Genomic DNA, 25,348 nt, shown 5'->3' with positions numbered 1-25,348 from the left:
GATATCCTGGTGGAGAAACTGAGGAGTTTTGGGATACACCAAAGCTCCTCAGTTTCTCCACCAGGATATCATGGGGCACTTTGTCAAAGGCCTTGCTGAAATCCAGGTATACCACATCCACTGCATCCCCTCCATCTAGCCATCGCGAAACCTTGTCCTAGAATTCCACAAGGTTTGTCTGGCAGGACCTGTTTTTGTGGAAGCCGTGTTGTGTGGCTGTCAGCCTCCCTTCCCTATCTAGCATCATTAGATCTCTCTCTATTATAAGCCTTTCCTTTCCATTAAGATTGACTCACAAAAAATTTAAACCCTATTTAAAACACATGTAAACAGTTCCAATAGCACATAGAGAATAAATCTCGTTTAAGCAGCTAAGAAAGCCCCAGTGAACTAACTAAATGCCCTGTGCTAGAGTCTCAACCTGGTGCCAAAATGAGATTAAGGTTGGTGCCAGGTGAACCTCTGTGAGGAACTTGTTCCATATAATTGTGGGGCCACCATGGAAAGGTCCTTCTCCTCGTAGCCCCTGACTGAACCTCCCTTGGAGGTACAAGGAGAGGCAGGCCCCTGAGCTGGTTTGGAGAGATGCTCTGCCAGGTATTTGAGGCAGGGATTGTGGGCTCAGGCCAGGTAGGGTTTTATAGCTTAAAACCAGCCCCTCACATGGGCTTGGAACCATGCAGGCAGCCAATGTGAGTGGGCCAGAAGGGGGACTGCGAGCATATTTGGAAGTAAAATGCAACCATGTCACCGGGATGCATGGCCCAGCTTGCCTCCTGCCTTAATCTTCCTACGTTCCCCTCCCAGTACCTACTGGTGCTCAACATGCCAGGTGCTGCGTTCTCCGCCCTTTCCAGCACCTCCCGGCATTAGTCAGGGCCAATCCCAGGAGCGGCGCCAGGCCCGGATGGGTGGCGATGCACTGATAACCAGCGGCTGTGCGTCGTGCTCAGGGCCAACTGGGGCAGAGGAGGGCTGGGTGCACCTTGCCGAAAAGGGCGAGAGCGAACAGAACGTTGTGTGAGACCTTCGTGCTCTGATTCATATGCAAAGAGGGCACTCTCAGAAAGCACGGCTTTCATTTAGGGAGAGAAATCTGTCTAGTGGGGAGGCCGGATGCGCTGTGCACCAGCTCCATCCATTGTCCAGGGGCTGTATGCTGCCAGGCTCAGCCATGTTGCTCTTCTTAGGGGTCATTAAATGGGATTTGGGACTGGAACAGCCTTCCACTAGAGGACTGTCCTCTGTAAAACAGGACACCTGACCACCACTTGTGCCCCCAGCAGCTGCTATGCAGTGACCTGCTGCCTCGGGAAGGTGCAATATCATATGATTTAAAAGCAAAACAAAACACAGTGTTTGCATTTCGAACTTGCCCAGGAAAATAGAGTCATGCCAACATGGTGGATCCAGCTCAGATGATGAGAGTTTGGAGTGAAGTCAGAAGAGATTTGGGAAGACTGATGGGACTTCAGACAGGTTCCTCTGCATAGCTCAGGAAACTAACGATCATGGAATCACAGAACTGTAGAATGGTTGATTTAGCAGGGGCCTAGTAGGTCATCAAGCCCACCTCCCTGCTCAATGCAGGGCTCTGGGGGAAAGAACCCCCGATAGGCAGCAGTGCAGCAGCCTCCTGAATGCCTTGCTTGAACGCCAGATGAGATGCCTCTGCAAAAGCTGAGAGGAGAGTCAGCCCTCAGTGTCAGGATTGTGTATTGGCAAAGACTATCTCCCATCCAGCCACCGCCCTTCCTAGCCATTTGGTACAGATGCACTTTACTCTGAACGAAACGGTGAATCCAGCTCTCCCAGTTTTGTCTCCAGTGGCTGCCAGCAGCTTCCCAGGAGTTCAGGGGAGTTGCTTTCCCAGCCTTTCACCGAAGCTGGGACCTTCTGCGTCGAAAACAGGGGTTCTGCCAATGAACCTCAGTCCTTCAGAAAGAAGGAAAGACTGGCAGAAAGAATGAACCCCTCCAGTCATGTGGGATTTGGGCAGTGGCTAGGAAAAGGGCAGATGTGAGCTAAAAAGCTGATCCGAAAGGACAATTGCAGGTCTCGGAGGAAGTCACCCTGCACGGAGACAGACAGGGAGTGTGACAGCTGAGGGTCATTGTTAGCAGCCCCCTGCTCGCGTCAGAATGTGAATGCCCGGAAGCAGACACATGTCTTGGCTGCAGCGGTCGTCCGTCGGTCCGGCGTGTCCATCCCGCGGCAGGCCTGGTCCCTCCCGTGTCTGTGCGGCAGAGCCAGCCACCGCGGCGTCTGAGCTACTTAAAGCACTCGCATGCTCCATGGGGCAAAGGTGAGCACAGCGCATTTGGGAGTGCTGAGTCAGCAGAGAAGCCCCCCCCCCCCCCCCGAGTCTCGCTCAGAATACGTCGCCTCTGATCCTTAAGTCAGGGCTTTGGTAGACTCCTGAGATATGGACCGAAAGATGGCAAAGTCCTAGTCTTCTAAACCAGTCCTCCCGACCAGGCACCTGGACTACAGCTCCCAACATCCCCCTTCTTCATGCTCCCCAATAGCCAGAAGCTCTCTAGGCAGTTTACCAAGATCGAAATCTTAAAAATACAGTGTCCTATCAGAATGGGAAACAATTTGCAGGCACAGACATAAAAGGATGGTACAACACTCAGTAGCCATAAACTTCAGAACTCATTCAATACCTTCCTATGCTGCCAAATGCCTGGAAAGAGGAAAGTCTGAATGTGGTGCCAAAAAGATAAGCGTGTTTTTCTGGGTGGGCCTTACTAGGGAGAGGATTTCATGAGCAGGGTTGGGGGGGCACCACCAGGAAGGCCCCGTCAGATTCATACTGGGAGAGGTGCTCCATCAGGTATTGCAGTCCAAAGCCTTGTAAGGCCTTGCAGATCAAAACTGGCACCTTGAACTGAGCTCAGGAAGCCAAGACAAGGGGGGCAGAGTAGGCGTCTCACGTGCAGCACTTCAGGTGGTTGCTATTTATTGGGCTGCCCCGTTTTGGAGTTCCAAGCCCGTCGGAACAGAGGAGGATTAGATCAGTGGTCCATCTTTGTCTAGAGAGTCCTTGCTCCCAAATTGGTGGAACCTTTTCTGTGCATCCCCAGCGGAACTCGTCCCTACAGATCACTGTGGAAGTGGGATTGCTCACCTTTTGCTCTTTGCTTTTACAAGGTTTTGGAATGTGTTCGCCATTCACAATACGTGAAATTATATTTTGTCATCAGGACTGTTAGGATTTATATTCAAGTTGCACAGCATAGTTTGCTCTAACAAGCATGAGAAATAGTCCAAAGAACTCTTAAAAAGATAGGTATTTTTTTAAGTTAACAGGAAGGAAATCTATGGCACCAAAGATGGGAATTCCTTTAAAGTGTTTTGCAGTTGTGGAGCTAGAAGATAGCTGCACTGCAAATGGAATGCATTCCCCTGGATTTTAGCTGAAATAGCTTGAGGAATCCTCTCTGTGCAGATTCTGCTATGAACTGACCCAATTCACAATTTCGAGATGAATGTTCTGGCTGGAATTTTGTTATCCTGGCTTTTGCACTTCCGGGATATTCTGACGCAGTTTTAAAAAAGTCTAGTGGGTATTTTATACATGTTTACTTTGATAAGAGAATAGGTTACAACTGCACTTTAAAATGAGTATTTCAATGTGTAGCTAAGTGCAAACCTTTATGCCAATTTTACGCAAACAAACTGTAGTGGAAAACAAAAATTGGAGAGAGCAGGAATCCACATACTCAGGAATGAGCCAGGCTGGAGCTTCTGCTCTGAATTTTAATGGCATCGTGTGAATATACTTGGCATGCCAAAATTCAAAACAGAGTTGATTTCAAACTTGGCCCCCGAGACTTTTATGTTGATATCGCTTTGTGAACCCCCTAAGCTACTTTGCTTTGGTGCCTCCACATGGAACAACTTTGTTAAATACACACACCTCAACAAACACTAATATTTGAAGAAGCACAAACATTCCTCCTCTGTCTCTTTTCTTGGCAAGATCCTGGCAATGTAATTGTTAAACTGGTCTGCGGTTATCGGGCGTGTTCAGCTCGGTCTGATGTCACTGCTGTAACTGGAGCCGGAGGCTTTTGCCCAGAATTGCCTTTAAATAGCCATGCGGCAGCAGGGAGTTCTCTGTGGGCCCTCGGCTGACACACTCGCAGGCAAATCCTGCGGCATCGGACAAGGCCGAAAGCGGCGAGGAATCCCTGCAGCCTGCCACCATGTCGACCTCTTTGCGGGTGAGCCCATCCGTCCACGGCTATCGCTTCGACACGGCCCTGCGCAAGAAAGCGGTGGCCAACATCTTCGAGAGCCTGGATCAAGAGGCCCTCACGAAGCTCTTCAAAAACTCGGGCGACAGGAAGGCGGAGGAGAGGGCCAGAATCATCCTGGCCACCGACCAGGATCTGGAGGAGAAAGCGCGATCCCTCATGGCTTTGAAGCAGAGGACGCGAGAGAAGCTCTTCCAGTTCCTCAGGTTTGGGAAGCACTCCATCAAAGTCCACTGAGGAGCGACGGACGGGCGGCACGGGAGGACGGAACGCGACCCTTTGGCCGGACCCATCCTGGCGTCGCACCGGAGCCACCCCGCCTGCACGCGGGCTTTGAGCCTGCCAGGGCGAGGGGTGCTCGGCTGTGGGAGCCGGGTCCCATCTTGGCACCTGTCAACTCTGACCGCTTGTGGCACCAGACTCGGACTTGCAAAACTGTAAAGGCCAAGGCAGTCCAGGGAGTTGGCTGCACCGAGTCGGAAAGACAGCAGCCCCAAGTTGCGGGGTGGAGAAGAGGAACGAGCTGTAGGATCAGATGCGCAGGCCAAGGAGAGACTAAAATGCCCTCTTCCTCTACTTAACTGACAGTGTTTCCCAACATTTGCTTATTGAATGTGTAAATCCTTCGTAAGCCTCATTCTTGTCTGCTGGGATGAAAAGGATTAGGAAACGATGCGGGGCTGCCCGCTTGCGTCGGCTGAAAATGCACCACCAGGAGAAATGCAGCACCGTCCGGGTGTTTCGCACACGCCAGGGAGTGAACTTTCTGCTGGGACCCTGTGAAGCAACCCTGGCTCGTCTCTGATGCTTAACCTAATTGCACAAAAGTTTTGTGGTTCCTGTTCTTTTTAAAAAGAAGTTTCTTCCTGAACTGAAAGAAAAGTGGAAGTCTCTCAGGGGCATCGAGTTCCCTTCACATCAGAATACAATTTTTTAATTTAATTTTTTATTTTTGCCATCGTTAAGAACTCTTGCAGTGAATTTAGCAGGCAACCAGCTATGCAGATGTTTTGCATTGATGCTTTAGTAATGCTGGCATTAATTTATTGCTTATGCTAATCTGTGGAGCAAATAAATTATAAGGTTGATATAAATGCTCTTGGTTTCCAATGTTTTCCTTGAACAAAAAGTGTCAATCTTTAAATATGTTTAACAACCTCCATTTTTTGGTTTTGACATGGCCTATCTAACTTGAAATGCCAGATCAAAATGTCAGCAGCCAAGGAAGTTCCAGAGCTGCAATAACCCTATAATAATATTTTTAATTCTTTTCAGTAAGAAGTAATCAACACAAATAATGCAGGTTCACTAGGGATTAGTGGCAGAACCTATTTCCAATGCCAGAACACTGCCCTGTATAAGTTGAGATACACATGACTCTGAGCATGTGCAAAGTACAATCTATTTACTACTAGGAAGAAACTAGTAACGCCAGCACTTCTGAGCTTATGTATCAAAATGATGAGGCTGCCTCACCCTCACTGCTTTCTTTTCACAGACTAGTAATGCATCCAAGGAATTGGTCCCAGACCCTTCCAGCTTTAGTTATGCATAGCTTGTTTGTTCTCCTGACAAGCCTGTGGGCCAGGAACACCCTAATTCCCATTTTACAGATGAGGAACCCTGAGGGCCGAGTGTCATCAGCACTTGATGACTTGCTGGCTGAACTGATGGACTCCAAATCAGGAATACCAAAATTAATCACCAGACCAAGATGTGTAAATTGCATCACTTTAAATTATTTTTGAAAGAAAGGAAGATACAGAGGACAAATGCAGTAGCGAAGTTCCTCAGTTTTACCACACCACTGTTTTTTAATTCATGGAATTTAGAATTAATTTTAGGCTGCCTTTAAGGGTAGGACGCTCTCAGGGTGGTATGGGAGATACAAATCACACGCGGTAGGAACTCTCCCGTGGAGACCCTGTGGCGGTGAACAGGGGCCAGGGCGGGCCAAGGGAGGCTGCACGGTCCTCTAGAGCCACCTTTGCGCATTAAAACAAACTGCAAGCATGTCTTAGGACCAAGCTCTGTAGCGATTCCATTTGAGATATTCAGGTAACAAATCCCCCCGTGAGGTTTCACAGAACCTCGTGTTTTTCGTCCCCCCGGGCCTGGGTTTGCTGCCAAGCACACGCTCTGGCAGGGAGCGTCGTTTCCCACATTACACAAAGGCAGCGGCCCGGGCTTGGCAGCAGGACGGCTTTCCCTATCCCGACCGAGGTTGCATAACAGGGACCTGCTTAGAACATCCTCCGTTCGTGTCAAGGGCATCCCGGGCCTCGTCCGCCACTCACTCCAGACGGCTCAAGGCCTCCCTGCTTCTCCCATATGCCACGTCTGTTTACTTTGCCCCCCCCAGCACCGCCTTCGCAGATGTGGAGCTGTTTGCTCTTCAGGTTAAAGCGATACGAGGGATACTCAGTTTGCTGCGGTGCCTTCTCGACCGAGACGGCCGAGATCCTCCGCGCTACGCTTGGCTTAGCTCAGCTATGAGCCTAGCTCTGCAAGAAAAGTTCCGAAGAAACTAGTTTTTAAATGCTGGAAACGATTGAAGGGAAAAGGAGGGGGGGATGGCAGATGCTGAGGTGGCTGGATGGGGTCACTGGGGTGGTGGGTGTGGGTTGGGTGGGCTCTGGGGGAAGGTGGAGGACAGGAGAGCCCGGAGGAATGTTGTCCATGGGGTCGCAGAGTCAGGCACGTCTTTGCGGCTGAACAGCAACACCACATCCTCTTCCAGTCCTTCTCTCTTTGGAACAAGAAGGGTGCTGGTGTGGGGGAAGCTGCAGAGGTGGAACCGGGAGGACCCTCACCCTAGTCGCCCTCCCTTCTCTCAAGCGCTTCGCTCTGCTCCTGGTGCTCGGCCTCTGTTAACGTCCTATGGAAAAAGTGGGCCGGGTGGGAACGTTCCCCACTCCTGTCCCTCAAGCCTGCTCCTGCGTCGTCTTTCTAGCTTCGCTTCTCTGCTGCTTTGGAGCAAGGTCTGAGCTGTTTGTGTGCCTGTGCTTAGAGCAAGGATGGGCAACCTGGTCCTCCCCAGAGGTTCTGGCCCACATGCTCCGTCCACTGTGGCCAACTTAGCCAAGGGATGGGGACGATGAGATGGTGACAAGAGGAGGACGATGAGCGCTGAAGGCCCAAACGTCGGGAGGCCTTCCTCAGGTGCATTGACCCCAGAGGTACGGTTCATACACCAACCACACACTGAAATTTGACCATGGGAAGCTAAGGTCCTCCCAGATCTGCATCCGCTTCTGTATCTGGGGTCTTTGCTTGCTTTCCAGGGTTGTAGCACGGATGGCCATGCAGCAAGCCGCTCTGCCAAGGCCTGCTTGCCCAGCAAGAATGTCCCCGTTCAGGCACGACGGTATGGGCATCTTTTCCTGTGAGTGACCTTTTCCAGGACCATGCTGACCCTGGGTAAAACAAGTTCAAAATGTGCATCAAGTGTGTGCCAGAAGGCAAAATGGCACGTGGCTTTCCATGTGCAAATGTCTGAGTGACGCTGAAGTGGTACAGACCTGCAAGCAAGCCCACGGAGTGCCGAAAATGCAGAAAGATGCAGGAAAATTAGAAGGGTGCAGAGGAGGGCAACGAAAACGATCCAGGGGTTGGAAACACTGCCCTGTGAGGAGAGACTGAGAGACCTGGGTATGTTCACCCTTGAGAAGTGAAGACTGAGGGGGGACATGATAACCCTCTAAAAGCACCTCAAAGGCTGTCACAGAGAGGAAGGTTAAGATCTCTTCTAGCTGATGCCAGAGTGTAGGACGCAGAATAATCAATTCACATTGTGACAACCCAGATTAAGGCTGGACATCAGGAAAAGCTTCCCCACTGTCAGAGCAATATGACAGTGGGGCTAAGCTGCCTGGAGAGGTGGGGGGCTCTCCCACACTGGAGGCATTCAAGGGGAAACTGGGCAGCCCTCTGAGTGGGATGGTGTACCTTGGTGTCCTGCAACAGCAGCAGGTTAGACTTGATGGCCTTCATGGCCCCTCCCAACTCTACTGTTCTACGATTCTATGATTCTTGCCCTTAGGCTCCAAAACACCAGTCTCTTTGCAATGCAAATCTTTACTGGCACTTTGAAGCTACAAGGCAATGTGACTGTAAAAATGTTCTAGTAAACAGCAGGGCTTGGACTTGGTGGCCTTCATAGCCCCTTCCAACTCTACTATTCGAGGATTTTATGATTCTTTGAACTGGGGAGCTTTTGTCTAGAAATTATTCTGCTAAAGTTTTATAGCGGGAAGGGATGGTTCAATATTCAATCAATCAATTACAAATTTCGTTTCAGGACTTCAAATCTGGAAGGTAGATCAGATACAGCCCCTTGCTATAAGTATCCCAAAGGCTGTCACAGAGAGGAGGGTCAAGATCTCTTCTAGCTGATGCCAGAGTGCAGGACGCAGAATAATCCATTCAAGTTGCGACAACCCCAATTCAGGCTGGACGTCAGGAAAAGCTTCCTCACTGCCAGAGCAACACGACAGTGGGGCCAGCTGCCTGGAGAGGTGGGGGGCTCTCCCACACTGGAGGCATTCAAGGGGAAACTGGGCAGCCACCTGAGTGGGAGGGTGTGACTTGGTGTCCTGCAAGAGCAGCAGGTTAGACTTGATGGCCTTCATGGCCCCTTCCAACTCTACTATTCAAGGATTCTGTGAGTAGCACATTCCTGAGAATGGACACAGCTGTCCACCCCAAGCTCGGGCCTTCCACAAAAGGACAGAGTTTGCAAGACGATTTCACAGCACGCGGCCCGACATCTGGAATGTCGTGCGGCTTCCAGGCAGGCCAAGCGCATTGTGTGGATCCTTCCTGAGCGCCTGCGAGTGCAGACCAGCTGTCTTTGTGCCGGGCTTGCGGCACTCGTCAGACTGGGCAGAAGGTCTTCAGGCGCCGTCGCAAAGACGCGCCGCCCAACAAAAAGAGGAAGAGACTCGTGCAGGAGATTTCCTGCCAGCAGGAGCAGTGCGCTTCCATTAATTCTTTTCCCTGAGCCCCAGAGGCAGCTGCGGGGCTGCCACACGCCTGGGAGGGCTGCCGGTGCCCGTGCAGCTAATTTTATCCAGTCTTCTTAAGCGGCTTCATGAAGTGGTGGGGGCTGAAGCGGCCTCCAAAGTGACTTTGCACCATGTGCTGGGGCTGAGATGGCGAGCTGTGTGAGGGGAAGAGACCAGAACACCTTCACCTTGTGTGGAAGGGGAGAGACCAGACCTGCAGAGAGAAGAGCTGCAGAGCAAGAGGGATTTGGGGAAGGGGGAGGCACAGCTCTGGCCCTCCACTGGCTCTATTCGGGTGGTACAGAAAGAACTGCACTGGCTCTCCTCTCGGGTGGGGAACTCGGCCCCTGACTGTCTGGTCCTTCTGGACCGTATTTGAGAGAGCTGGGTTGACAGTCTTCGACTGAGAAGGTTGGGGCTGATTTGGAAGGGGGCATTGAAGCAAAGGAGAGGGACAAATGCCTTATCAAAAGAGAACCAAAGATGATTTCTGTCTCTCTCTCCCCCCTCTCTCTCCTTCTCCTCCCTCCCTTCTATCCTTCTGTCCTTCCTTCCTTCTTCCTTCCTTCCATATCTGATATCACCCAATACCCAAAAGCTCCTGGGCAGCTGACAACAATTCATAGAAATAGCTCTGTTAATAAAAACAATGCAGGGTGCATGTGTAAACACATACCCACGGATGGAATTTGATAAGTAATTATTATAATTTAAATAGAAACAGCATTGGAGACTGGTTCAGTCCAGGGACTAACTATGGAGGGCAAAGTCAAGGTCCCAATTTCCCTTTTGGTGGTTCTTCATCATTAGAGAAACCTTGGACTGAGCAGCCCTTTGAATAGAAAGGAAATACTTTCCAAAGAGAGAACTGTCCACATATGCTTCAGGTCGAGGATTGTCCTCCATAAAGGAGGATGCCTGGCCACCTTAAAACATGGCACAAAAGAATCCTGATTGCAACACAGATACCTCAAGGCAGTGTTTTTGCAGATTTTTATTCATGTGTTTTTGAGCAATGGCGCCACAGGAAGGGAAATCGATCAGGCGATCAGAAAGAAGGGAAAGCTGTTGGCAGTGCCGCGTGCTCTGGAATGAAATGTAGATGTTCTCCCACTTAAACTGGAATGTGGGGAGTTGTCCAGAGGTCAAGGTCTTGATCCAGAAGAGCACCCCATCGTGTTGCAGTGAAACAGAGTTGCTGAAACTGGGTCCAGTGAGGAAACCGAAGGCCAGTTTCCAGCTAACTGGAAACGCAGAGTGATATCTGGGTGAGCTTTCACCGGTGTGACCTCACAGACCTCCAGGCCAAATGACACAAGCGCACTGCAAGCACAAAATCGGAACAGGACATTATGTCAAACCCGACAGTATCTGGGGTCAGAAGTTAAGATTCCCTCCCCAGTGTCCATCCAGGCTGAGCCAAGTTGTTAATGCAAGCGGTCCAAGGAGCAAGTGCTTTTGGTAAACAAAAGATGAGCCGAACTCTGAGGTGAGAAGAGGTAATGCTTTATTACCACCCTGAGGAGACTTGGCAATTTGCACCAAGCTGAAATGCCAGGCCATTTCTCATGTCAAAATTGATGGAATGTTTATTTGCAGGTATTCCAGCCCGCTCTCGGAGTGCTGCAGATACGTATGTCAGTCTCTCCGGTCTCAGGGGACCAAAGCTGATCAACAAGACACAAAGATCTGCTGCTGGGGCAGCTTGATGAGGCGCTGGGAGGCCTCGGTCTGCAGCCACCCTCATTCTGAGCATTTCACAGAAAGGACGCCAAGAGCTGCGACCAGTGGGGGTTTCTCAGCTGGTTTGGTGCTGCTGATCCCTACTTGGGTGAGGCTAGACTGGGCCTGTGACGGAGGCGGGGCGAGCCTCCATGTGTAGCAAGGAGAGCCAGCAGGCACCGGCCGGCCTCAGAGACTCAGTTCTGGGGAAGTGCACGGCTGTTGCAATTGTGCTGCTGTGTGGGTGGTTGCTAGACAACTGGGAGGAGGAGAGCTCCCCAGCCCTTCTTTCCTCGGCACGCACTGGGCTCGTGGCCAACCAGAACAGGGCATGCCACGGCCCTGGAATACCATGGGCCCTTGAAAGTCTGATGGTAGAGGAGTCCTGCCTTTCAGAGAACGGGCATCTGGTTGAAGGCGTTCCGCTTTGTCGTGGACGGCCCTCTGTTTGAAGCAGGGTGTGCACAAGCTGCCTTTCTTTTTTTATATATATATATATTATTAAAATTTCTAAACTAAGACTACAAAAAACATCAAGCATCACAAACATTAACATTGGATTCACTGGGTCAACCTCCTACTACATATTTTTTAACATTCTAATATCAAATTCCAGTTAGTTTATCATAGTTTGAAAAACATCTCTACGTTTACGCCAAGCCCCGTTTCTCCAGCCAATTATAAAAAGAGTCCCAAGTTCGATAGAAATCAGTATCCTCTTTCTCCTCCAACGATAAAGTCAGTCTATCCATTTCTGCACAGTCCAAGATCTTTCTTGGAATCAATCCATCGGTGGGCAGCTCCTCACTTTTCCAATATTGAGCAAATGCAATCCTCGCCGCTGTGATTAGATGCAGCATCAGATACATTTCCTCTCTGTCAACGTCTTCCAGTATGCTGCCTAACAAGAAAACTTTGGGTTTAAAAGCAAAGGGTTTTTGTAATATTTCCTCCATCCATCTATGTATTTTAATCCAGTACTTTTTTGCGTTGTCACAAGTCCCACAAGCTGCCTTTCAATTCTCCACCCGATTTGAAAGGAGATGATCAAACGGTGCAGGAGGTGGTAAGGTTAGGAGCTGTGAACAAGATCCTGACAATGTCCTTACGCCGAGCAAAGATGCCACCTGCTCAGCCAGGTTCTGCAACCAGAGCTGCATGCAAACAGCTTCTGGGAGTTCACCACTCGGTTTGTGAATGGAGAAATGGGTGGGGGGCAATTTCAGGAAATTTCTCCAGGCTCGCCCAGGTAGGGTTCCGCATTGGCAGGGCTTGCAGCCTGTCCAGTGCAAAATGCTGATGGGCAACTCCGAGCGGCGTCTTGCTCTTCCAAGCTAAAGAGCTCCAAGACGGGAGAGCAATGGGGCGCCTGGAGTTGCCCAGCCGTGTGTCACACCTGGCCAGCGGACGGTGCAAAGCATTCTGCTCACCTGGCCACAGTCCTCCTTGCTCGGATTCCCCCGAAACATGTTCCAGCAAGGCATGTTTGATGCAGAAGCTGAGCATCCTGGAATTCTCTGCTTAGGTGACTCATGCACCTAAGTCAAGCTACATCCCTGATGATTCTTTTTAAAGCCACTGTCCTGTTTTCTGTGAGATAACTGAAATGTGGCTTACTTGGTCAGGTGACCCTAGAGCATCATGTGGCCTTCCCTTGGGTCTGGACACTGTAATATTCTGCATATATGGTCCAGGTTTGATTCTTGCACTGGAGGAAATGATCTTAGAGAAGGCCAGCCCTCGAAAGCCTGCTATTCCGGCTTTTGCAGCTGTTCACAACTTCTCCTTCTCCACTCCGCTGTCTTATGGGCAGCCATCTCTCGCTCTCTCTGGTTTCTTTTTTCTCAAATGGATGCTGCCCATTGGCAATCATGCTCTGGATGTGAGGATTTCTCAATTTTCCGCTCTTTTTGCAGCTAGTCCCAAAAAGCTTCCTTGTGATCCTGTTGAAACTTTTCCCAGGAGGATTGCTTTCCTCTGGGCTCGGCGTTGACCCTGAGTCATTACCCTCAGCCCATGACTGCCTTCACTGATCGGTATTTGCTGATGTTGCACCGCTGTGTGCGATTTCTTTTTTAAAAGTCTCCTCTCTTGTTTGCCCCATCGTGACTTCAGCAAGTCTAGCTGAGGCGACGGCTGAAGCCAAAGCCACTTTGTGAGCTTCGGTGCAATGCTTCCTATGGGAAAATCAAGAGTCTTGGCATTTGCTGCCCTCCAGAACTGGCAGAATTTCTTCCCCCTCGTCCTCCAAGGGACACGGACGTGGACGCAACTCCAGAGAGGACCAAGCGGCAAGTGTTCAGATGAATCAGCTCCCTGTCACTCAGCATCATGGAAAGCAGCTGAGCTCAGCCCTGAGTGCGGGACTTGGTTGCCTGCCTCTGAGCTAACCGTGTTTAGGAAACAAATACGCCTGCTTGCTCCGCTAACCTCAGCCTGTTTCCTGTCTGGCTCTCCCCAGAGCTGAAAAAACGCTGGCCAGTTTGCGGCTTGACTCACCCTTTGCCCAGGTGTTGCCAGGTCGGAGGGGTTACTGTTTTTGTGCACTCTGCTGCCTTTTTCCAAAGGCCGGAAGCCCCCTTCCTTCCTTCCTTGCCCAGTGCTTCCTCTACAGAAAGAACCTGTTGAGAGTGCGGCCAAAGGAGGGCTGGGTGAGGAAATGGCCTGGTGGAGATTTGGTTTTGTGCAGACTTACCTGATCCGTCTCTCCCAGAAACAGATGCAATTTGCAGCCGAAAATCAGGACATTCCTGGGATTGTGATGTGTGCCATGAAATGACAGAAAAATGCATTTGACATTCATTCATTCATTCATTCATTCATTCATTCAACATTTTTGTATCCCACCCTTTGCAGTGTCTCAGGGTGGTGATAACACAGATGAATAGGTAACTACATGAGCACACTTTGGAAAGATGTAAAAGAAAACCCCACCGTGCTTTTCTGCCATGCACACCAAACCTTCTTTAGGCAACAGGGAAATGCATCTGTGTCTGCTTCCTTTTGAAAGTCTACACTAAAATGCACATGGATTTTTCCCCCTGTAAAGGAAAAAAGAAACCAAGCTGCTTCTAAGGTCCATGGAATTTGGCCCCAAAGTTGCCCCTACCTTATTACTGCTCTAATATTTCATTGCCCTCCCTTTTCACAGGTGAGGAGACACAATCATGACTCTGAAGCATGAAGGCAGCAGCGACTTCCCTTCCCTGTCTCAGTAGGAACAAGCTTGATGTCGGTTTGTGTGCCTGGATCTGCGTCATGACTGCGGTGGAAGTGGGATTAGCGTCAGGGTGGCCGATTGTCCATGTGTGGAGGGGAAAGATGCCAGGGGAAAGCAGTCCGCAAAGAAAGGGTTAAGCACACCCTCTCCTCTGGCTTCGGGGCCAAGCGAGCTCTTCAGAAGGGGCAATGGCTAATTGCGCCCCCCCCCCCAGGCATTTTTGTTTCGCTTGCTCGAAAGCAGCATTCTGCAAGCAGACACCCTCTGGCGGTAGGGGACTACACCACCCATCAGTCCCGGGCGCTTCTGGGGTGGTGGAAGCTGTACTCCAGCGTGTCTGGAAGTGTCCGGCTTTATGGGCATAGCTTTATTGCCATGGCCACCCAGACAGTGCGAAGGCGGGTAGGCAGAAGGCAGAGGGGTCCGGCGAGGCCGGCGGGCCAAACCGCCCCATGCGCAGCCCCGTGTCTTCCTGCCACCCGCAGCCCACAGCGCAGGGCTGCATGCAGAAGCGGAGGCTGCACTTCGGAGGCAGGAGGGCTTGGAGGCAGACGGTGCGGTCACGAATAAAAGGATTGGGCCCAAAATACCCCCAGGGCCCATGTTCCCGCCTGTAGCTGGCCCTTAAGAAAGGCCTGGCAAAAGCTGCAGGGAGGGAGGGCGGGAGGGGGGAGGGCAGGGGCAGGAGGAGGGTCATGGCCCTGTGGGCAGCCCTGGAGGGACCCCAGGTGGGGCAGCTTTGGCTCCGGAGTTCCAGGTTCAGTACCCCCCCCCCCCCCCCCGAGTTGAGTCTTCATCGACAGAGCAGCTGATTGCCAATTTCTTAGTTATTATGCCCACACCCCGCCTTCTTTTCCCTTCCTAGGAACTCAAGGCATTGCACATAATTCTCCTCCTCCTCATCTCAGTCCTGTTCCCACAACAGCAACTCTGTGAGGAAGGCTGGGCTGAGAGTCAGTGACCGGCCCGAAGTCACCCCGTGAGCTGAGAGTGGACTTGAACCCGGATCTCCCTTGTGCCTGTCCTGCATTTACCTAGGTCTTGATGACACGGATGAAGCTAGCCAAACGGATCCCCCTGCTCTAAATCTGGCAAACGCCTCAGCACCTGTCGGCTGGGCACCGCCAAGGAGGACGTGGGGACAACTATGCCATGGTGGACTTAGAGGACACAGACGGGCACGGAGAGCGGTGCTCCCTGGAGAGGCCGAGGGCCGGATACGACTGAGCGGCCAGCAGCAGCAACGGCCTCTAAATCTCTGGGCTTCGTTCTATTAATTTCTTCCGCTACCATTGACAGAAAGGATTTAGAAACAGAGAAACAGAGCGAGTCAGAAGGGGTCTCCCAGGCCATCTAGTCTAACCCCCAGCTCCAGCTGGCTCCGCTCACGACATGCCCACCATGTGGACGCCCAGCCTATCCTTGAACACCCACACCGATGGGGCCTCACCCACCTCCCGTGGGAGCCCATTCCACACCCTCGGGGTCCCAACTGTCAGGAAGTGCTTCCTGGCATCCAAATGGAGCCTGGGTTCCCTGAGCTTGGCTCCGTCGGAGCGCATCCTGCCTTCCTCTGCATGGAGAGCAGGTCTCTCTACCCAAACCTGATACTCCAAAGCTCAGCCTAGGCAATACCCAGAAATCCTGAGCAGCAGAACAGGTGATGCAATTCTCACCAGAGAAAACAAGACCACTGAAATAGAAAGCTGATGTTGCAATCCTGAGATGTTCCAGGACGGAAGGGCTGGGGAGCACCATGAAGTTTACTCCTGAGCAAGGAGACAGGCAGGCACACGCAGGATCACTCTGGGTGCCTTTGATTATTGCAAATCGAAGCCTGCATAATCGCTCCCTGTGGCCGTCCGAAAGAGGGAGAAAGCCCACAGAAATGGCAGCCACTCGAAGAAAATGCAAACAGATAAATTGGAAATGGCAGAACATGACCCAGTCTGTTGCTCTGCGTTATCCTATACAGGAAATCTCTGGACTCGATCAGGTTGTAAACCCTTTACCTCCCTCTAGAAATGCGGCAACAAGAAGCCCTTTTGGAAGCACCCTTCACTACAGACAAAGGCTTGACTCCAGTCACCAGGACAGTGGCCCTTAAACCTTTTATAGGGAAAAGCGGTTCATTTGGAACTAGGAGAGCCTTTACGACGTCCTTGCAGAGTAGACTGAGGTCAAGATCCCAGACAAGCCACGACAATCGCTTGTGTGTGATGCCCAGAGGTTTCTGGCGGGCTAGCATCGCCGGAAACCAATCCCATGGTCTGATCCCAGGTCTTGAGGATGCTGGCGGAGTGTGAGGACAAGTTATGAACAAGAAAGTCCTCAGTGGGAATGTTGCTTCTGCCTGAAACTCAAAAAACTGGGCAAACACTGCTGTCCCTTTCTCCCAAACTCACCCCACCGGTCATGTGCATCTAAAGCTACCGGGAGTGCAAGCACGGCGAAGAATCCAGGAGTGTGCGCTCAGTGTGAAGTGTTGTGCTTGACATTTCACAACACTTCCTCCATCCAACGCACACAGGATTTTCCTGCCCCCCTTCCCAGGGGATCCTTTGTCTGGAAAAGCTAAGAGGGTTCCTCAGCATTTGTTTGGCTTCTGTGGGTTCCCTTAGCTGAAGCCCATGATATTTCTGCCTTTTTGGCTTGTGTTTTTGCCCAGCCGCAGAGGACCAATGACCCCCTGAAGGTCAAATGAGGACTGCAGGGACCAAGGTCCACATGTGTGGTCACCTTAAGCTTGGACTAGTCATTCGTCCTCTGCTTAACTTCAGGGTCGCCGGGAGGAGAAAAGCAGGAATGGAGAGATTGCTCGATCTTGGGCTTGCCCAAACTGCCCTTGTTTCTTTTGGTTTTCTTTCTGACAATGTGGGCATTTTAAAAACAAGTCCTTTTGTGTCCCTTTTTTATTTTGGTGGGGAGGGGAGTGCATTTCCCCCAATCGGTGCATCCTTTTTGCACAATTTTTAAAGCACACGTTGCCTGCAAGCATTTTACTTTGCTATAATTCAGTTTGCAGTGCCTTTTCCTTGTGGATGCACATTCTGTGCGAGTTTCCCCAGAGAGGCGCAGCATCACAAACATGAAGGCATGCATGTGAATTTTGGCACATTCCCCGCTCCCCATCTTGGCTCCCTTAATGACTCAAGATGTACCAACTGGGTGAAGTCATAACCACCCCCAGCACGAAATGGACCGAATTTCCCATTTTTCGGTAGATAAAGGCACCAGGAAAGGAAAGGAAGGATCTATGAAGATCATTGTACACTTGACTGCAGGCCTTATAGACTTCTCTGGCATAAGTAAATACATTAACTTGTAGTTTAATATTTAATTGGAGGATATATGATAGGACCATTTTATGACTTCTCAGGTGAGTGGTTTGTAATTGACCCAAAGAAAATGGCTCCATTAATCCAGTTCTTCCAAGGAGGAAGAGTGATAATGCCCAGATACAAAGTGCCCCTTGACAGGAGCTACCGGGGCTGCAACATCGCAGTAAATTCCCCGAATTTCCCAGATGCCGCCCATGGCACTTCCGCGTCAGGCTGTGAAACGCCCTTGCCGAAGGCCCCGGAAAGCCATCCAGTGTTGGCAGAGGATGGGCAACTTCTGAAGACCCCTTTTGTTCCACCCAGACCTGCCATCCTAAGGGTGCCATGCATTTCATGGGGCACTGAACCGGGGACCCTGGAGATCCAGGTTCTAGGCAACCTAGCCTACCTCACAGGGTTGTTGTTGTGAGGATACAATAGAGTTACATAAAGGGAAGCCAGAGGGAAAATGGCTGAATATAAATCCAATGTAGTAGTAGTACTAGTAACAACAACAACAACAATAATAAATTTAAATTTTAAAAGCTTTTATATCCTCCGCTTCACAATGTCTCAGGGCAGTAATACGATAAAATGAATAAGATACAGCATCCAGATAATAATATATAAAATCAATCTTAAAACACTACTAACATTAAAAATAACAGGAAAGTAAAAAGGTTAATTCAGTATCATTGCATTATGAGAGAGAGAGAGAGAGAATAAAATCTCTCTGTCCACCTTGTCAAAGGCATGCGAAATTTTATAAACCACAATTGCATCCCTCCTTGGTTGCCCTTTTGCCTAAACTACAAACCCACCCCTTCCTCGGAGAGGCGCTCCCAACCCTGCAATCATTTTGGCCACCCTTCCTCGTTCCTTTCGGGGGATACTTGGAGGAATGGAGGAATCAGAACGAGACACGCGCTCCTCCAAAATCAGCCTGCGCTCCTTTGCCTTCGGCAACACTCACTGCACTTCTAATAAGCAAAGCGGAAGTGGATGGCCAGCTGGGAGCCGCCTGCACAGCGCCCTCCGCATTGCCGGAACATGGCCTTTGCGAGAAGGAGAAGAATTCAGCACCCCGAAGTCCCGCCTTCCTTTTCTTTGTCGTTTTAACAGCAAGCTTCCAGCACTGAAGCAGGGCCCAGAAATGCTTTCGGAACCGTTTCTCCATTTCGGAGAACTTTCAAGCGCCACGTTCTGGGACTGAATGGGGCCAAAGGCAAAAGGGGCCAGGTTGGAATTAAAATAAGAACCAGCATCTTCCAGCTTAAACCTTGTGGTGCCAGAAACTCAGCTTCCATGCATTCAGCATGGGGAAGATGGTGCACGAAGATCAGGTGACCATCACACAGTCATGTGAAGAAAGAGGGTGGAGCCAGGGCAAGCGGAGCCCTCTGGGGATCCCCGGGGGCCGCCCGGGGCTCCAGGGCCTGTGGAGGTTTTGCATCCCTGAGTTAAAGCTCCCGCAAGGCCACCGACTGAAATCTGGGTCCAGGGAATGTGCTTGATCGGTGTCCTGCACAGCTCCTCAGTCCTCCATGTGACTTGTAAAAGGAAAATAAATGATGACGCACAAGCAGAGAAGATGCTACTCTTCTAAATTGCTGGCTTTGCCTCTAATCCCCCAATTTTCAGTGATGCACACACGGAACCATTTTTCTCCACCAAGCGTTCAAGTGCTCCAGAAGCGGCACACAGAGACAGAAAAGATCCAGGCACAGATCAAGTCATGGGTGAGCACCGGCTGGAATGAGGCCCTGGATAGCCGGAGCGCTGCAAGATCATCTGCCCAGCTCTGCCAAATCCCTGAGGTGGCGTTCAAAACCATCTGGATGCTGATAAAAATGCCTCTGTTGATGAGCCATGAGGACCCCGTTTTATTTTCTCTCTCTCGAAGCCACTGGGCCAACTAATTATCTCCGATTTTATGCTGAATGTTCTGAAAGCCCTAATTATGTAGGCAGATTCTCAAGGTTGGTAGGACTGCAAACGAGCACAGATGCGGATGCTGTGATCGGACGGAAACGTCAAGCCCAGGCGCTGGACTCGTGGCGCTGCAGAGGATGGCCGGCCGGCCGTCGGTCAGTCTAGGCCAGTGTTTTCCTGGGAACAAAAATGAGGGAAGGGTTTTCCTGGGGGAGGGGCAGCGGGGCCAGGGGACAGGCCCGTGTCTTTGACAAAAGTAGCTTCAGGCTGCAGTGGCACAAAAGGAAAAGAGAGCAAGAACTGGATCAGAATTAGGGGACTGAACGGAAGTTTGAATTAATATCATCAGTATTGGCATCCTTCTAGCAGCCTAGTTGTCATTTTGCACACTTTTGTTAAGGAATTTTTTCAACACAGCTGCTTTGTTTTCTGTTGCTTCTTATGTATCTGGGATAGTTCTGTTCCTTCAACTGGTATTAGTTCATTCAGATTTTGGGGTTTATTCAAAACACGCAGAATGTTTCATGATTCACAAACACACACACACGGCTCCTTATCCAATGCAGCTTTCATTCTGAGCTTCACAGGAGCTATCTCTAGTGCTGAACTCCACTCCCAAAATAGGTTCACCTCGCTGGGCAGCTCCCATAAAGCGCAGAATACAAGCCGCAATGGCCGAATGCCCCAGGGACGCAGGAGTCAGCTGCCTCCTTGGGTACCGTATTTTGAAATAGCAAAAGTTACATTTCTACTTGTTCCATTCCAGGAAGCGGAGTACGAAGATCAGGGTGATGCAACCTCTTTCCACCCACCTGGAAAATAATCCTGCTGTGTGAGAGAATTTGATCTCAGCAGGTTTTGAGAGAATTCGGGGGAGGGGTGAGCCCCCGGTTGAGTTGGAACCACGGTGGTTTTCTGGTTTCGGACAGAACCCTTTTCCCTTCCCCTGCTAACTCGGCCTTTTCCAGGCTTGTGTTGGCCTGGGAATGATGGGGTTTGTAGTGCACGCTTCTGCTCAGCGCTCTCTGCCTCCCAGCTTCGCCTCGCGGCAAGGGCTCCTGCGCGGCAGCCGCTTCTCCGCGGCTCGTTCCTGAGGCGCCTTTGCCCCACTAGCTGCGCTCTCTCCCGGTTCCTCTTCCCCCAGGGAGGAGGGGCAGAGAAAGCTGCCCCGTTCCGGCGCCGGTGGCCTCAGGCCGCGGTTGCAAGGCAAACCCCCATGGAGCGGTTTAGACCGGTTTGCTACGCCCAGACTGTGCTGACTCACACAGAAAACTCCGCGCTCTTTCGCTCTGTTGTCTCTTGGAGTAGCCCGGGCTTGAAAAATGCAACCGTAGGTATTTAATCGCATGATTCCGAAACTCCTGATGAGTAATAGGTGGCTGAGGCAAGATTTATCTAGCTAGCCAGATCTGGTTTTAGTTTTATTTCTGAAGAGCACAGCCTTTCTTTCCTGATAATGTCCCTGGTCACTTGCCAACGGGGATTCTGCGCCGCGGGGGCGCTTTCCTGCATTTCCCTGTGCATGAACACGAGCTGGAGGCCGCGCTGTGTGCGAGCTTTGTTCTTCGGGGCAGACTGAGCCAGCCGTCCTGGCTGCTTCGGCGTCCAGGCCGACCTGGCTGGGGTCCCACGGGGCAGGCTCCACGTACAGTGCAACGTGAGAGTCACCCTTCTCCCACAGTGGCATGTCTAGAATGCCAAGGCACCAGCTTTTGCCCTGCTTTTGCCCAAGCCTCCTTCCTAAGGTACGTGGCATTTCAGGATGGGGCGAGAACAAGCGGCAGCTGGTATCTTTGGGCAAGTGCGGCGAGCGCGGCCGATGCCCCCCAGGCCCCTCGTCCCTTGAAGCACCCGCTGCTGAGCTAGCCTCTCTTCGACCTCGCGCAGCGCTATGGTTGCCGCATCACTCTGGGGATTGTGGGCAGCTCAAAGGGTGGCTTGCCCACGTGGCTTTGTGCTGTTCAGAGACAGCGGGGGCCACTGGCGCCCTGTGGTTCAGCAGGACACGGCAGGGGGCGCGTTTGCCCCCCCCGGAGGTGGCAGAGTTCCACTGCAGAGCTGGGGCGGGGAGGGGACTGCAGCTGGGCCAGAGGCGGGCAAGGGCGGAGGAGGTTCGCAGTGCGGATTCTCTTCGCATTTCACCTCTGGGCATGCAAGCTGTGGCAAGAGTTGGCGGTGAAGCTTGGACTTGCCTTGGTCTCCCTCTGTGTGGATCAGGCCCAGATGGCCACCCAATCAAACAGAAAATTGCACGTGGGCGCTAGCGGGTCTCTCCTTGGGCTGCGTCTCCTGTGAGGATGAGCGACTAATTCTGGGCGCATGGACAGCGCATGTGCCGGCCTTCTCTGCAAACTCTTAGAGCAGACCACATCACCCGGTTTGGCCTCTACCTTCATTCTGCTCCCTGCCCGAAGGTTACCAAGTAGAACCGAGTCGGTCTACATGACCTCAGTTTGGAATGCATGCAAAAACCATATGCATGCTTTATTTTTATTTTATGTTCAGTCCTCTAAACGAAAGAGTCAGGAAAGAACCCAGCCAGCTCCACATCTGTGTTTTCCTGTCTGCTTGCTGATGCGTTGGAAAGATCTGTACGCAATTGCTTCTAACCTTGTGTGGCAAAAGTGTTGTTTACTCTCATGAATCAACACAGGGCTAAAAGAGAAGAAACTTATCTCCCTGGGAAAAAAACCCTCTCCAGCCTAGACCACAGCGACTCCCTCATTAGAGGCAGTCTTGTTCTTGCCCTGCCCGCCCAGCCAGCCTGCAGGGACAGCTTCAGCACGGAACGGAGTCACCCTGGGGCTACTCGGAATGAACACTGTCCTCTGCCATAAACTGGTGCAGGCAAAAAGTTTTCCAGACTTTTATTTATTTTATTTATTAGAACATTTCTATGCCGCCCCTTGCCGAAGCCTCGGGGTGGCTTACAACACAATAAAATACAATAAAATACAAAAATAACAATATACAATTAAAATTAACAATATAAAATAAATAAAAAATATATAAGAAGTTATAAAAGAAGAGACTGGCTGTATTCCATCGGGATGGGTGTTCCCAGCAGAGAGAACTGGTTGCGCTGGGTTGCCATGCAGAACCTGATTGGCGGCTGAGCACCGACCAGTGAATCAGGCTGGCCGGCCACCGTCTTCCACCCCAGGCAAACATGCGCTGCTTCCAGTTGAATTATAACAATTATTGCTGAATAACTGGTCAGCATCGATCTGTGTATGCCAGTTTCATGCAGCTCTGCATCTTCTTTTTGAGGCTGATGCATCTCCTTTATTTATGCACTTAGGCAATTTATGAATTGTTAACCTAGAAAGTGCCTGAGTTTAACAAGAACAGGCTCGGTTTTGAGAGAAACTAAATGTGACAGATTCACCCTTCCATGTTGGAGAGTTTGAGTGCTTAGACCTTAACATTCTGGGCTTGAGGTCCTGTGTATCCAACCATGCTTGCTTGTGTGCTGAATTAAGGTTGGTGCTCCTCCTCTTCTTTCCTGGCAACTTCCTCACCTTTACCTGACATCCAGATACAACTCAGTCTTTGCCATACAGTGATTTTCTTTATTGATTATATTTATTTTTATATGCATATCCCACCTTTTTTCCTTCCAAGCAATTCAAGGTGGCTTACATAATTCTCCTCCTCCTCCTCCTCTTCTCAGTCTTATCCTCACAGCAATGACCCTGTGAGGTAGGCTGGGCTGAGAGTCTGTGCCTGGCCCAGAGTCACCCCGCTGGCTCCATGGCTGAGTGGGGCCTCAAGCCCGGGTCGCCGGGGTCCCCGTCCCGTGCTCTTAGCCACTAAGCCACCCTGGCTCTTCTAACCACTGAATGGCTGTTCCTCTTGAATTCAGCCTTTGCAGATGCCTGTGAATGTTCACTTTGGTTCATTTTGGGAAGAAATGAGCCGAATTTGCTTTTTTTCATATTTGGAATGGGAAGAAGCTCAGAACTTAACAATTCAAACCCGGGAAAACCCAAAGCAAACAGCTCTGCTCCTACCTGTTCCACATTGCAAGGTTTTATGACAGGCTCCGCTTGGTTTGCTCACATATGGCTTTATTTATTTATTTATTTATTTATTTATTTATTTATTTATTTATTTATTTATTTATTAAAAGCTTTTCTATCCCATCCCCTACAGAACATCTCAGGATGGCTTACAATAAAGGTTCTAACACCGTTGGCTACTCTGCTTAGGCTGGGCAGCAGATCTGAGACAAAAGATTGGTGCCTTCAGTGTCTACTGAACCAGTCAAACCAGTTCATCTCCTTCCAGTATGCAGACCCTTGTGTGCATATCTGCCTCCTCCGTCCGGCCTTGGTAGTCCAGGCACTGTTTACAAGTTGGAGACAAGTCAAGAGGGAGAGCATCTAAGAGATCCCTGATATGGCACGAACGAAGGTGGATGGAGCTGGGTCTGTTTAGCCTGGAGGGAACAATGAATGATGGAAAGAGATGTATCGATAGTTTCTACGGGAGCCACACACACACACAAAGAACCAAGAGTTGGCCTGCTAATGCATTTTTCACATTTGAAACAGGAACTCATGGATAAGCTGTTTCTATTTTCAAGAAGAATCTTCTCTCTATCTGGATGTCAACTGTTCTCCAGACATTCTCTACATTTTTGAATATCTGCCCATTTTTAAAAAACTGGACGTAGTTTATTTAACATTAACTAGTATTGAAGGCTTCTCATGTAGTAGCATTTAGTATCTTAGGTGCGATTCCATGCATATCTAGACAGGAAAAAGACTACAATGCCCATCATGCCCCAGCTAGCCATACAGGGAGTTGTGGGACTTTCCCCCCTTCTTTCTAACCATGTGCAGGATTGCACCTTTCGGCACTTAAGTGGCCACGTAGTTTACCATGGCAAGCAACAGCCTCCTTGGGTGTTCAATCAGAAACATTTTTCCAAATCTGGCCCTTTTAGATTACAAGTGGCCAGTGCTTATAAAAATGGCCATTTTAGTTATTTTTCCTTGACATTTTGGGTTTGCAGCTGTTCATTATTGTTTTTGTTGTTCTAAACCCTTTTTATTATTTGCACTCTCCTGCAAACCTTTTGTGAAAGGGCGCTATGCGAACATCATGAATAAATAAATGCTCAGATATTTTGGCGCGGTGTTGAATTGGAGAGGACCCTTGAATGCACTTTTGAATTCAGTTGTCCTTCCCAGGAAAATAAACCCCTTTGTTTAAGAATCGCACAATGCCAAAATCTTGCTGGGCTGTCTGCAAATATCAGGAAAATAACGCAGTCCTTGCCTGGAGGCTTAAAGGAAATTTGTGTCGCTGGCCACTTGTGGGCCAAAAGGCACATGTGGTTATGTACACACACGGGAACGGGAACACAAGCTCATTCAGACATAATGCTCTGGGCATGTTTCTAGGATGGCCCCAAGTGGGGCGAATGAGGTGGGGCGAATCCTTCTTTGGGCAGGAGATCAGAAGAGGAGAATTTCATTATTCTACCAGCCCAGGTGAAAAATTGTAGCCAACAAGATCGCATTTGAAAAGAGAGTCCTTTGCCTCTGTGCTTTTCATGAGAACAATTCCCCTGCAGCAAATGTACTTGTTTCCATCCAAAAATGTGACTTGGAGAATATTTGGTGCAGCTCCATTTCCCGCTGAGTCCAACACCCTTAGCGAAACAATTGATTTCTCCCCTAAACATGTCGCAGCCGAGTGTGTCCTTGGGAACGTGAGCATCTGTTGATTCCCTTATCGCTCTTCTCCGTTGTCACTGCGCTTGGCACAGAGTCGGGGCCACCGACTCAGCCAGGGGCTGTTGACGGCCTGCTCTTGGCAGGAAGCTGCTTCTGCTGACGTCGGGCAGGCCGACAAACCAGAGCAGCCATCCAG

At 50.4% G+C, this 25,348-nt stretch overlaps 1 protein-coding gene and 1 long non-coding RNA gene across 2 annotated transcripts; both read left to right on the top strand.

Annotated features, from left to right (window-relative positions):
* The first annotated feature begins 4,127 nt into the window (after positions 1-4,127).
* On the top strand, positions 4,128-5,359 carry TCIM (transcriptional and immune response regulator). The gene has a single exon (XM_044437562.1). The coding sequence runs from the start codon at positions 4,215-4,217 to the stop codon at positions 4,500-4,502; it is 288 nt and encodes a 95-aa protein (XP_044293497.1). The 5' UTR covers positions 4,128-4,214; the 3' UTR covers positions 4,503-5,359.
* A 15,357-nt stretch (positions 5,360-20,716) lies between these two features.
* LOC123027182 lies at positions 20,717-24,725 on the top strand. Its single transcript, XR_006415466.1, has 2 exons — positions 20,717-20,795; positions 23,621-24,725. It is a non-coding gene; the product is annotated as an uncharacterized LOC123027182 (long non-coding RNA).
* The last annotated feature ends 623 nt before the right edge of the window (positions 24,726-25,348 follow it).

Source organism: Varanus komodoensis, unplaced genomic scaffold (assembly GCF_004798865.1).
Source record: "Varanus komodoensis strain SLA01 unplaced genomic scaffold, ASM479886v1 scaffold30, whole genome shotgun sequence".
NCBI lineage: Eukaryota > Metazoa > Chordata > Lepidosauria > Squamata > Varanidae > Varanus > Varanus komodoensis.
The sequence above is the reverse complement of the archived record's forward strand: the minus strand, read 5'-3'. Positions and strand labels throughout refer to the sequence as shown.